The sequence below is a fragment of the Chelonoidis abingdonii genome, chromosome 3 (genome assembly GCF_003597395.2).
Source record: "Chelonoidis abingdonii isolate Lonesome George chromosome 3, CheloAbing_2.0, whole genome shotgun sequence".
In the NCBI taxonomy this organism is placed as follows: Eukaryota; Metazoa; Chordata; order Testudines; family Testudinidae; genus Chelonoidis; species Chelonoidis abingdonii.
This window is the reverse complement of record NC_133771.1, coordinates 126,500,878-126,515,162: the sequence shown is the minus strand read 5'-3', so window position 1 is coordinate 126,515,162 and position 14,285 is coordinate 126,500,878. Positions and strand designations below refer to the sequence as shown.

Genomic DNA, 14,285 nt, shown 5'->3' with positions numbered 1-14,285 from the left:
ATAGAATGGCGACAGGAGTCGCACGACTTGAAGACTGGGACATGGGGCATGCCCTGAGCCCACTCTAATAACTGAAGTAACAATTCCAGGAATGGTACCAGTAAGGTCAAGTAGAAAGGCTGCAGCGGAGCTGGAGCACAAAGTTCCGACTACCTTCACTGGCAGCAAGAAGGAACTGAGGGTGGGGGGAGTGCGCAGCTCCCCTTACAGCGCGATATAGAGGCACCACTCTAGGGGTCGCAGCGGCGCTCCCGTAGTACAGGTACTGCTAAGGGAAAAACTTCCGGCATCAGTGCATGTGGTGAGCACGCACACCTAGTGTGGAATACACATGAGCAATCACTTGAAGAAGAAGTGCTATTAATCACATTTTACAGGTGGGAAACTGAGACACAGAGAGACTAAGTAATTTGCCCAGTGTCAACACAGGAAATCTGTGTCAGAGCAGCCAAGTGAACCCAGGTCTCCCAAGACCTAGGCTAGCACCCTTGCCACTACAGGAATCCTCCTCCAAGTACAAGCTATACCAGGAATACAGACTGGAGATTTGGCCCAATCTTGTATATTATTTGAAAGTTGTTGCAGCTATCACAAATGCTGGTGGTTTTAGAAAAGCTGCACTTTCAAAATAGAAGAAATTAACTCGATTGCCACAGCTCAATTCTAAGAAGTTGATACTACAAATTCAGCAAGAAATAGATGCACTTAAGTCACATACAGCTTTGTTTTGGATACCTTGTTTAGTATTAACCATACAAGTGTCATGTCTTTAAATGGATTTTACCTTCATATACTGTTTTGTTTTCAGGACATTCAGGAACTCTTGCACGGGGGCCGACAATGTGAATTCTGCTGCTATTTCAAGGTCCTAATGACAGTTATAAAAAGAAACTCTTTACTGAATTGAAGTTTTTTAAGCAGAGAAATAAAAATGAGCATTCGTAAGTTAGATCAAACACCATTGTTACTTTACCTTCCTCAGCATCTTAGCAAAGCCAAGAGCTTTGGAGGCCCTCTCTCTAGCTTCATGAAAGAGCTCTTTCAGTGCCCGACTGGTCTCTATAACAGACCTCCTGTAATGTTGATTAGAATGAAGTTACTACATTTTAAATACACAATAGTAAGAAGAGACTGAAAAAATACAAGATAAATGTGCACAAGCACCAAACTGAAATGAACTTACATCACTCAAATACATATGTCATAGGAATATAAAAATAACACTGAGAGAACATTATATAAAATGTTTCTCATGCCCTTAGCTATAACCAAGGTTATTAGCTTTCACATACACAAAACGAAGATGAATTACTAACTACAGACTGAAAATCCCGGAGATGAATTGGGTAGTTTTTTTTCATGTGCTTCAAAAAGTTTAAACACTGCAGCTTGTCCTTGACAGGACTAAAGGAGCATCAGAATAAGAGAGATCAGATATTGAAGGCTGGAATACCTGATTTCATCTGATGCAGTACTGTCATCAGCACTGGCCCAAAATTCATCACAGCTATCTTGCAGACCAGAGTCTAGAAATTTTCCTGTTGATTTCAGCAGCATTCCTGCAATATCACTGAAACAAAAAGAAAATGGGGAGAAACATCACTTTCATTTATGCACTAACACTCCTTTTATTTCCTCCATATTGAATCCCACATAAAAGAGCCATGCTGCCCCGTCTCAGCAACTTGTGGGGTCGCCCCTTCCTTTCAAGAAAGGGTGAGAGCCCAGTACAGCAAGCAGGGCCAAATAGGCTTGCCACAGAAGGGGCCACCCTTGGTTCAGTTATTGCAGCAGCATGAGTACCTGTTGTGTCCTGCCACCAGATACACTGCAAAGTTTTCAGCATGAGTTTCTGTCTCACTCTGACATAGCAGAAGACTAGAGCTGAACAATGGTTGCTTGAGGAAGAGGTTATATCAGGCATCAAAAGCCTAGCAATCATTTATGGAGCAGTTACCCACAACAATGTGGCAAGCAGAAGCAGGAGCCCAGATTCAAGACTGAGGGGCTCCTCACAGAATTGATGCCTCTGGGCTAGGTGATGTTGTAGCAGTAATAAGAGAACCAGACATTTTGTAAATATGGCAGCAGTCACACCCTGAAAGAATTAGGCACCATGAGTTTGCTCTGACTCATTCATTCAAGTTGAATGGAAACTACATAACTGTGGTACTTTTCTGGAATTTTAGCAGACAATCAGAGCAGCTACTTTAATTGGAGAAAACTCAGGAAACAGCTATTTCCTAGTAAACTGAGCAAATATTCTGCACTTTTAGTTGTAGTTGCTGAAATTTGTTGTTTGTTGAGATGATTTCTGACCTACTTGTCCTGTACTCTTAGAGGTGTTAACATGTCCACTGAAAGTCATATACGCTATCAGCATTTGCTCTCTGTAAAGGGTGCACATCATTTAAAACTGCTGTAAGGGATGGTTAAGGAGCCGCATCTAAAAGAAGGCATAATGGGCTCTACCTAGAAACTAGCATCTTGTGTACAGAGGGTTCTACTGAGTAATGTTCTGACCATGTGGGTGGGTGTCTGTAGGTTGGAAACAAAGTCTGTGGCGGGGAAGGAGACCAGAAACAGAGATTCAGGGTATGTCTACACTACAAGTGCTACAGTGTAGACACTTACTATACCAGTGGAGGATTTTTTCTGTCAATGCAGTAAATCCACTCTCTTGCGAGAAAGTAGCTAGGACGATGGACTAATTCTTCTCTCTACCTAGTTGTGTCTACACCTAACTATATTGCCCAGGGTGTCACATTTTTCACAGCCTCGACAATATAGCTACATTTTAAGATGCAGATGAGATCTCAGAGGCAGCAAAAAAGCCAAGCAACTGTCTGTAAGCAGTGTAACCCTGGGAGAAGCCTAAAGGAAGATTCAGGATCAGGGGTATATGTTGAAAAATGCTACGGCTGTAAGCAAAGCAGCTGTCCCCTGGTTTTCATTCCTTCTGCCTTCAGAAAAACAGGTCTTTGTACATTCCTTGTACATAAACAAGACTGAATAAAAAAATACCCAACTACATCATCAATTTTTGATCCTAACTGGAATATCCCCAGGGCACTGAACTTTGACTGCCCACTCAGATCAAAAAGGGGCAGCAGTACTGTTTGGCATTTTGATATTTTAAAAATGGTCAAATTGAAACTTAATTTTGTATAATAATAAAAAGGTATATAAAGTGTATCCATGTTTCTTTTATAGTGAGTTCAACTGATGCAAGTTTGAAATCTGAAAGTCCTCTACAGGAGGTCAGTTTCAAGGGTCATAAAAGTTCCATGTCTTATCTATCTAACTTCCAGGATCCTAAAATATATTAGGTGATGCTAACACTACCTGGATAAATTTAGTTAAAAATAAGATGGCCACTTAAAACTGCATGAACTGGAATCCACTGAGACATTCAATTAAGTAGCTTCTAAAGTCCTATTTATAGAAGGTATTCTTTTATTTTTGGATCCTGATTCTGCAATTAAAATAAATCTTGGAACTGATAACACACAGAGAAAATTGTGCGTGTGACATTAGTCTGGAGCATAACAGAAATTACTTTGAGAGATCAGGACATTAGAATTATACAGTGTGACTCTAACTGGTCTAAATGTCTGGAATAAATTGACAGGACAAGAAGAGTGATTTAAGTCAGCCTACCAGAACAGTTTTCCAGACTGAGCTTCACCTCCTCGTATATAAGGAGTTATTTCTTTGGTGAAATTCCATTCTTCCTCTAAAAGATTTTTTAAACTATGAGATGCTTGAGGTAACTGCTGTAGCATTTGGATCCAGCTTCGCATATAATCAAAATAAACCTGCAAATGGAAAAAAAGTCATTTAGATTGTACTTGTTATAAAACCTGTAATTAAGGGGCCTAATTTTCACACTCACAAAAGATTCCACATAATACCACGCAGATGGAGGGAAATATCTAACTAACTATCTGTAATATTCTGTTTGCTGCAGCAGAAAATATGCTGCGAGCTTCTCTGCAATTTTTGGCACTGGAAGATGAAAGAAACACCAAATTATTATTTTGAGAAACACATGAAAAGAAAGACAATGGAGACTGCAGATATTTGCACAAACATGAGGAGCTCCATTATATATGCACTCCTTCTCAATCCCTCTCCCATATGCAAACAAGTACAGTCAGCTCAGCTGTCATTCACTACTGACAACAGTGTCATTTTCACTACAACTTGTCATCCACTAATGACAACAGTGAATTCCATGGCATGTCAATGCTGGGCTTACTGAGTGGAGAGAAGAATTAGTGCCAATTTAAAGGTATTTTAATAATAGTGGTGTTCTCAGAGGTTCTTTCTTCTACATGCATCCCACTGTCAGTGTGCACAGCCTACCCACATAAGTCAAGAACCTTTTAGCAAGGAATGTCGACTGCGATTGCACATCATTGTGCATATTCTCATACTCCCGCCAATGACGGTATAAAGGGCAGAACAGCCACAACCACTACTCAGTTTCTTTACTAATACAGAAATCCAGAAACTCCTTAACAGTGGGGAAGGAACATAGGTTTGGGGATCTGTGTGGACAAAAGCATCTTGAAGAATTTCAGTTACTTAAGGTAAGTGTCTGCATTTTGTCCACAAATCCCTTTGTAGGCAAGTGACTAGAAGTCCTTTCCAAGGAGATAGGTGATAGGATTTCCATCTAAATTATGGCTAAGGATTTTGTTACTGAGGTCATGGATTCCATGACTTTAACAGACCTCCGTGACTTCTGCCCACTGCAGTGGCAGGGCTGGAGAAGCTGTCAGCCCTGGTGGTCAGCCCCTGGCAGCGGGGCTCGAACTGTTAGTCCACTTCCCCCCCACTCCCCAGGTATTTTTAGTAAAAGTCATAGACAGGTAGTGGCTGATCGCTACCTGTCCATGGCTTTTACTAAAAATACCCGTGACAATATCTAACCTTAATTATGACTGTAGGTCAGCTCTTCCAAACTGGGTATCTATTCTAGAAGTTGCCACAATGGAGAAGTGACTGGTAAACATATGAACTGAACTCCGAATCTCAGAAACAGGGACTCTCCTAAAGCAAGCAACAAATGTTGACTGAACTCTAGTAAAGACTGTGCCCTAACTTGAGAAGGAAGTAGTAGTTTAATGAGCAGGAAATCTTAACGCAGTCTGTAACCCATTTAGAGAGTTTCTGAAAGGAAACAGCTTGTCCTTTGATTTATTAGCAAAAGCCAAAGAGTCTGAATGATCTTTGAAAGGACACAGCCCTAAGAAGATCTAGCGTGGAGTTCAGACTCTGAAGGCGATCCATGAGATTTAGAAAAAAAACCCCACCACCACTTAGTGTGTACTTTGATTTATATGAACATCTGAAACCACTTCTGGTAAAAAAAAAAAAAAAAAAAAAAAAAAAAAAAAAAGTGATGCAGCCTGAGAATAAACCTGTCTTTTTGAAAAATTGTGCATGAAGGCTTATTATCAAAACCTGAATTTTACTCACCCAGCAAGTTAAGGTGATATCTACCAAAAAAGTGAACATAATGACAGGTTCATAGGGACAATCCATTAGAAACAGGAGCACAACATTCAAATCTCAGGTAAGCAATGCAATGGCTCTTTAACCAGTGGAAATACATGACTTAGGCTTTTGAAAAATGTAAAAGGACTATACCTAATACATCCAGAAATTGAGTGAGGTCAGACAGAAACAACTGATATGTTGGAACACTAATGTGACAAGTTTGGGCAACAAAATGGAGGAACTAGAGCAGGGGTTGGCAACTTTTCAGAAGTGATGTGTCGAGTCGTCATTTATTCACTCTAATTTAAGGTTTCATGTGCCAGTAAAAGACGGTTACTCACCTTTGTCACTGTTGTTCTTCGAGATGTGTTGCTCATATTCATTCCAATTAGATGTGCGTGTGCTGCGTGCACGCTTGTCGGAAGATTTTTACCCTAGCAACGCTCGGTGGGTCGGCTGGGCGCCCCCTGGAGTGGCGCCACTATGGCACCGGATATATACCCCTGCCGACCCAACCCCCCCTCAGTTCCTTCTTGCCGGCTACTCCGACAGAGGGGAAGGAGGGCGGGTTTGGAATGGATATGAGCAACACATCTCGAAGAACAACAGTTACAAAGGTGAGTAACCGTCTTTTCTTCTTCGAGTGATTGCTCATATCTTCCAATTCAGGTGTTCCCAAGCCTTACTAGGAATGGGTCAGAGCGAGATGTGCAGAATGCAAACTGCTGAGCCAAATGCTTGCATCATCTCTGGACTGTTGAATCCAATGCGTAATGTGCGGCAAAGGTTGGAATCAATGACCAGGTAGCTGCTGAATCATATCCTGAGATGGGGAATCTTGGGCCAAGAACGGCAGCAGATGAAGCTTGGCGCTCGAGCACAGTGGGCGGTGAGGTGGCTAGCCGGAGTGTGAGCCAATTCATAGCATTGCGATTATCAGGATGTTAACAAACGAAATCGTTGGAGAGAAGAGCTGGTATGCCTTTCATCCGGTCCGCAACAGCTTCAAAGAACGAGGTTGACCTTCAAAGGTTTGGTTCTCTCGTATATAAAAGGTCTAGAGACCTGCAGATCGTCCAGTGGTGTGTAGTGCTTGTTCCCGACATGATGAGTGCGGCTTTGGAAGAAGACTGGAGAGAAGATGTCTTGGTTGCCAGAAAGGCAGACCAACCTTAGGGAGGAAAGAGGTGTGCGGTCGCAGCTGTACCTTGTCCTTATGAATACAGTGAACGGGGGGTCCGCTGTTCAAAGCCGAAAGCTCAGATACTCGTCTCACCGAAGTAATAGCGACGAGAAGGCTGTCTTCCAGGAAAGTTACAGAGCGAGCAGGTACAGTGGTTCGAAAGGAGCACCCATAAGCTTGGCTAGCACCAGCGTTTAGATCCAGGTGGGGTCGGCGCGTTCTAACTGAGGAACCAAACCACTCCAGTCCTTTGGAGGAAACCTTGAGACTATAGGGTGAGGAGACAGATTGATCGGTCCATTTTCCCCCGGGATGGAAGGCGGAAAATGGCTGTCAGATGCACCTTGATGGAAGACCGCTAAGCTCATGCTCTTTTAGGGACCAGAGGTAGTCCAGGACAGTGGGAACAGATACCTGCCTGGGGACTAAATTACGCTGAGCGCACCAACAGGAGAAACGCTTCCAATTGGTGAGATATGTCATCCTAGTGGAAGGCTTTCTACTGCCCAAGAGCACCTGTTGGACCGATGCAGAGCAACACAATTCAGACTGGCTCAACCACACAACAACCAAGCTGTGAGATGAAGGGACTGCAGGTCCGGATGGTGAAGCCTGCCGAAGTCCTGTGTTATGAGGTCCGGCCAGAATGGCAGGGAAATCGGGCCTGCCACTGAGAGGTTGAACAACGTGGTGTACCAGTGTTGCCTCGGCCACGCTGGAGCAATCAGGATCAGGTGGGCGCTGTCCCTGCGGAGCTTGAGTAGGACTCTGTGGACGAGTGGAAACGGTGGGAAGGCATAACGTAGATGCCTCTTCCACGGGATCAGGAATGCGTCTCAGAGGGAGCCCGGGGAGCGTCCCTGGAAGGAGCAGAACACCTGGCATTTCCTGTTCTCTCGGGAGGCAAATAGGTCTATGTGGGGAAACCCCCACTTCCGGAAAACAGAATGGATGACATCCGGGCGAATCGACCACTCGTGAGACAGGAAGGATTTGCTGAGGTGATCTGCCAGGGTGTTCTGGACTCCTGGGAGAAAAGACGCTACCAATTCGATGGAGCGGGTTATGCAAAAGTTCCAAAGGTGGACGGTTTCTTTGCAAAGGAGGGAGGAGCGTGCTCTGCCCTGCTTGTTTATGTAAAACATGGCCATTGTGTTGTCTGTGAACACTGATGCACAAGGGCATTGGAGATGGTCTCGAAATACCTGGCATGCTAGGTGAACTGCTCTCAGCTCCTGCACATTGATGTGTAAAGCCAGTTCTTGAGGCGACCAGAGGCCTTGAATGCGGAGTACCCCGAAGTGGGGCACCCCAACCCAGAGATGACGCGTCCGTGGTTAGGGCCATCGAGGGTTGAGCTGGGTGGAATGGCATCCCTGCACAGACTAGAGTGGGGTCTAGCCACCAGCTTAGGGAGCCCAGAACCTTCCTGGGGATAGTGAGCACAGAGTCTAGGCTGTCTCTGTATGGTTGGTACACTGAAGCAAGCCAGGCTTGGAAGGGACGGAGGTGTAGCCTGGCGTGCTTGGTCACGAAGGTGCAGGAGGCCATGTGACCTACCAGGCTGAGGCAAGTGTGCACCAACGTTGTCGGGAAGGTTTGAAAACTTCGAATTAATGAAGCCATTGTCTGAAAACGTGACTGCGGGAGGCAGCCTCTGGCCAGATTGGAGGCCAGAACTGCTCAAATGAAGTCTATTCTCTGCGAGGGCATGAGGGTAGACTTTCCCGTGTTGATCATGAGACCTAGGCTCCTGAAGAGGTCTCTGACGATGTGCAGGTGCTGTAATACTTGCCATTGGGAAGTCCCTCGAATGAACCAATCGTCGAGATACGGGTAGACGTGTACTCGACGACGGCGGAGGGAGGCGGCGACTACAGCCATGCACTTTGTGAAGACACGCAGAGCTGTAGAAAGGCCAAACAGAAGTACAGTAAACTGGAAGTGCTGGTGGTTGACCACAAAACGGAGGTACCGTCTGTGTGGTGAGTAAATTGCGATGTGGAAATACGCGTCCTTCATATCGAGGACGGCATACCAGTCTCCCGGATCCAGGGATGGGATAATGGTCCCTAGGGATACTATGCGGAACTTCAGCTTTATCAGGAATTTGTTGAGTTCTCGCAGGTGTAGGATCGGTCGTAGACCTCCTTTTGCCTTGGGGATTAAGAAGTAGCGGGAATAAAACCCCTTGCCTCTCATGTCCTTTGGCACCTCCTCTATGGCTCCCATGGCTAGGAGCGACTGGACCTCTTGTAGGAGGAATTGATCGTGAGAGGGGACCCTGAAGAGGGACGGGTAGAGAGGGTGGGAAGGTGGGGTTGAGGCAAACTGGAGGTGGTATCCCTCTTCCATCATGCGCAGGATCCAGTGATCTGAAGTTAGCTGGGACCAGGCAGAGAAGAATCGAGAGAGGCGGTTGAAAAAGGGAGGAGAAGGATCCGGTGGGCTAACTGGTGGGCTGTCCTCGGGCGTCCCATCAAAAGTTCTGCTTAGGCCCTGCTGGTGGTTTAGGGGGCACCTGATTTTGAGCTCCCTGAGGGCCAGACTGTCTCTGACGATTCCCCCTGCCACGCCTTCTAGTGATGTCCTGACGCGGCCTAGTCTGGGCATAAGGACGGTGTAGCTGGGGCCTGAAGGTCCTGCGTTGGGTCACTGGCATATGCATAACCAGTGAGCGCATTATAACGTGATTATCCTTCAGGCTTTGCAACCTGGGGTCAGTCTTGTCTGAGAAAAGGCCATGGCCTTCAAAGGGTAAATCCTGAATAGTTTGTTGCAATTCAGGGGGAAGGCCAGATACCCGGAGCCAGGAGATACGCTTCATCGTCACTCCTGACGCCAGAGTTCTGGCTGCAGAGTCCGTTGCATCCAGAGAGGCCTGGAGGGAGGTTCTTGCTATCTTTTTACCCTCCTCAAGCAGGGCCGTGAATTCTTGACGGGACTCCTGGGGAAGCAGCTCTGTAAACTTCCCCAGGGACACCCAAGTGTTAAAGTTATACCTACTTAGGAGGGCTTGTTGGTTCGCCACCCTAAGCTGGAGGCCCCCAGACGAGTATATTTTGTGGCCTAGTAGGTCCATACGCCTAGCCTCCTTTGACTTAGGAGCCGGGGCTGGCTGGCCATGACACTCCCGTTCATTCACTGATACCCCTTTGAGGGGACCATATATTTCCTCTCTGTTCCCCTTGCTGTAGGTGGAATTGAAGCTGGGGATTGCCAAATGGTGTCTGCATTAGCCTGTATAGTGCGGATGAACGGAAGAGCGACTCTAGTAGGTGAATCAGCTGATAGGATGTCCACGACCGGGTCCTCTATTTCAGGGATGTCCTCCACCTGCAAGTTCATATTCTGAGCCACTCGGCGCAAAAGGTCCTGATGGGCCCTGAGGTCAATTGGTGGAGGGCCTGAGGAGGATGTCCCCGCCACCGGCTTCATCAGGTGAGGAGGAGGAGGAGAGGCGCGGGACCAAAGGGTCCTCTGGTGGCTCCTGCACTTGATGGGTGTCATCTGCATCTGGTGGAACCTCGGCGACTGCAGATGGTATTGGCACCTCGTCCGTGCCTGTGGGTGGAGGGCGGCTTACTGTTGCCTCTGGTGCCCAGTGTTCTGATGGGGCTGACCGTTGAGCCACTGATAGTGCACCCTGGCTTTGGTGGTATGCCCACGGTGTCCAGAAGGACCAGTGATGAGGGCCTTGCTCGTGGCTCTGTCTCTCAGAGAATATATGGCTGGGGACGTCAAGGTCACGCTCCTGATGATAGGATGCGCTACCAGCCTGCAATGACACCAATGTGTGTCTGGAAGGTCCTGAGAGGGCGTCACTTATCTCAACACTCGGGCCTGGGGCGGTACTGGGGAGCGCTACCGGGAGCTATAACAGCACCGCGAGTGAGACCAGGACCTTTTACCATATTGGTGCCAGGAGGTCAACCGAGATCTCGAGTCCCTTCGTCTGGAGCGACTGCAGGATACACGGTGCCGACATCGGTGCCATGAGCCGGATCAGTACCAGGAGTATCTGTCCGGTGAATGAGATGTCGAACGGTGCCGCGAGTGCGACTGGTGCCGCGATGGAGAGTAGTGCCGGGACTGCGAGCGGTGCCGAGAGCGGGAGCGCGATCGAGAGCGTCTGCAAGACTGGGATCTTGAACGACATCTCTCTGGTGGACCAACGGAAGGAGGCTTTACCATGGCCGGCTTGCCGATGGATTGTATGACCTGCACCGGCGGTGCCGGGGGTTGAGGCTGTGTTGACTCTGTCATTCCGATGAGCTCCCTTGCCATGGAGGTGGTCTCCGGCGTAGAAGGGAGGGCAAGCTCTACCACAGCATGAGCCAGGGAGCTGTCGAGAACTGGACTCAACGGCCTTTGTGGGACCAGAATCGACGGTGCCGAGCTTGGCAGAGCCGCCATCTGTGGAGTCGCAGTCGATGGTGCCGTGGCAGATGACGGTGCCGGACAAGCCATCCTGGAAGAGCGCTCCTTCCGTGCAGCCGAAGTTGAGGCACTATGTTGCTTCCCAGGTCTCGGGGACAGGGAGCAGTGCCAAGCAGATGTCGGTGCCGGTAAGGGTCGGTGCCGGGACTCCTTCTCGGTACCGGAGCAGTTCAGCACTGGAGGGGTGCTCCTTACTGAAGCAGTCTGTTGGGTGCTCAGCGCCGACGCTGCAGGACTAAGTGCCGACTCCATGAGGAGCTGCTTCAATCGAAAGTCCCGCTCCTTCTTCATCCTTGGTTTAAAGGACTTGCAAATGCGGCACTTATCAGGAAGGTGGGATTCCCCTAGGCACTTGAGGCAGGAGTCGTGGGGATCCCCTACTGGCATCGGCTTTTGGCACACTGAGCACGGTTTGAATCCCGGTGCCTTGGGCATGGGCCCGTACCGGGGTGGAGGAAAGGGGCTAATCCCCGATCCCCCCTGAACTATATACACTAACTATAAAGATAAGGACTAACTATAACTACAAGAACTCGAACTATAGACACAGTAACAGTAAAGAACTACAAGTAGCTAGGGATATGGAGATCAGCAAAGCCGTGCTCCACAGTTCCAACGACCGTCATGGGTGGTAAGAAGGAACTGAAGGGCCATTGGGTCTGCAGGGGTATATATCCAGCGCCACAGCAGCGCCACTCCAGGGGGCGCCCAGCCGACCCACCGAGTGTTGCTAGGGTAAAAATCTTCCGACAAGCGCGCACGCGGCACGCACACACCTAATTGGAATCGATATGAGCAAGCACTCGAAGAACACATTTTAATGTTTTTAGAAGGTCTCTTTCTATAAGTCTATAATATATAACTAAACTATTGTTGTATGTAAAGTAAATAAGATTTTAAAAATGTTTAAGAAGCTTCATTTAAAATTAAATTAAAATGCAGAGCCCCCCGGAATGGTGGCCAGGACATGGGCAGTGTGAGTGCCACTGAAAATCAGCTCGCGTGCCGCCTTCGGCACCCGTGCCATAGGTTGCCTACCCCTGAACTAGAGTTACCAGTTCAGTATAGGAAACCAGATATTATAGAAGTAACAGAAACAGAGTGGAACAATTAGCAGGATTGAACCAACAAGAGGTGATATTTAACATTTGGTTTTAGAAAGTAGCAAGGACATTACAGACAAGCTAATCATAGAAAATAACACTGGATAGAGCAATCAAAAGTTGACTCAGTTAAAATTAAAAATGGAAGGAGAATCAAAAACATTTTCAATTTCAAAAAGGCAAACTTTTGGAAATTAAGGGAACTAGTTAGTGAACCCTCAGGATAATGTATTAGCTAGTAATCTTTCTAGATAATTTATTAGCCCTCTGATCAGCAGTAATTACAGTCTATGCATCCACAAAAGAGAAAGGTGATTGCCAACAGGAGAAGAAATAAAGATCCTCTACACTTGGTCAAGGAATCGCGACTGCAGCCTGAAATCTGAAACCGCTAGCCAGATGAAGAGTGCATTGTTATAGAAGTTTAAAAGAAAGGCCTTTTTCTAGAAGAGTCAGGAACCTTTTGGAGTACAAATATGAAGAAGATGGAGAAGGCGAAGGATTAGAATCTAATTTACTACTACTTCTGCAATGGAGTGTGAACACCTACAGACATCCTGGGGGTCCTTCAAAGAGTGAAGTGCTTTGTCAGTTCCCCAATTAAAGAGGTGAGGGCCCTTCAAAAGGAAGGTCTGGATTGTGGCCTGAACCTCTTTTGGAAAGGCTGACAGATGCAACCATAATGTTCTTTGTATAATGACAGCAGTGGCCACTGAAGTTGCCACAATGTCAGAGGCATCTAATGAAGTCTGCAAAGTTGTCTTCATCACCAACTAACCTTTGGCAGCTATCACCTTTAATTAGTATCTGGTCTCCTGAGGAACATTTTCAGTTACCTCTAAAACCTTGTCCCATTGCAGAAAAATCATACTGAACTAACATGGCTACATAGTTGGTTATATAAATCTGCAAAGTAACAGAGGAATCAGCTTTTCTCCCTAGAAGATTCATCTTCTTGGGCTTAGTCAAAACCAAATACCCAGGGACCAGGTGGGAAAAAAAAATATTTAAACTCCTTCAGAGGAAACTGATACCTGTAATCTGCCCTTTTTGGTATGGCTGAGATAGATACTGTTATTTGCCACGGGTCTTCAGCAGACTCAAGAATGCGCTCATTTATAGGCTAGATAAATGACCTTGGGATAAGGGGTGCAACATGTCAAATAATTGATGAGATCCTTAAGAGGAGGGATAGCTTAGTGGTTTGAGCACTGGCCTGCTAAACCCAGGGTTATGAGTTCAATCATTGACGGGGCCACTTAGGGATCTGGGGCAAAAATCAGTACTTGGTCCTACTAGTGAAGGCAGGGGGCTGGACTCAATGACCTTTCGAGGTCCCTTCCAGTTCTAGGAGATAGGAATATCTCCTATTATTATTATCATTACTAGAGTAATTTCTAAGTTGTACACCATTCTTTTAAGAAAATCCTGAAATTCTCTATTGTGGATGTATTAGATGGAATCACAGCTTCACCAAGTGATAAAGATCATATAGCCAGCGGAATAAGTTGGTCCTCATATTCCTCTACAAGATATTCCTCCTCACTGTGAACTTCTTGCTAATCACACTGAAGGCATTCCTGAGGAGATAAGCAAGCATTCCCAGAAGATTATTTAAGAAGAGATGACCACACTTACCATATATATTCAATTATAAGCCGGTTTGTTTATAAGCTGATTCCCGTCCCCAGATGGATAAGTAAAAATGGAATTTTTTTTGATGACCCGTTCATACGCCGACCCTATAATTCAAGGGTCAGCAAACTTTAGCTCCCAGGTCATCAGGATAAACTGTTGGCAGGCTGAGATGGTTTGTTTACCTCGCATCCGCAGGCACAGAGGTAAACCTAAGTAAACAAAGTGTCCCGGCACGCCAGCTGCTTACCCTGATGGGCCGGGACAGCAACTGGTGAGGAAATTCTTGTGGGGGTGGGGAGGGAGAAGCTGGGGGTCAGGGGAGTAACCCCTGTGATCACCCCCACATGACCCCACCCCTAGCCTGGGACCCCCACACTCTCCCCATCCTATCCCTTCACACCTTATCTGGGGAG

At 46.7% G+C, this 14,285-nt stretch overlaps 1 protein-coding gene across 8 annotated transcripts in view; it reads right to left on the bottom strand.

The window, feature by feature from the left end:
• Positions 1-14,285, bottom strand: part of MAP3K4 (mitogen-activated protein kinase kinase kinase 4) — a 174,216-nt gene that overhangs the window by 77,108 nt on the left and 82,823 nt on the right. For all 8 annotated transcript variants that reach the window (XR_012655570.1, XM_075064088.1, XM_032793198.2 and 5 more), the window contains 4 exons: positions 3,661-3,818; positions 1,454-1,570; positions 974-1,073; positions 785-868 (listed from right to left, as the gene is read on the bottom strand). Coding sequence is in view for 7 of the 8 variants with exons in the window: in XM_075064088.1 (XP_074920189.1) it covers positions 785-868; positions 974-1,073; positions 1,454-1,570; positions 3,661-3,818 (459 nt within the window). In the remaining variant the exon portion in view is untranslated. The remainder of the gene's footprint in view (positions 1-784; positions 869-973; positions 1,074-1,453; positions 1,571-3,660; positions 3,819-14,285) is intronic.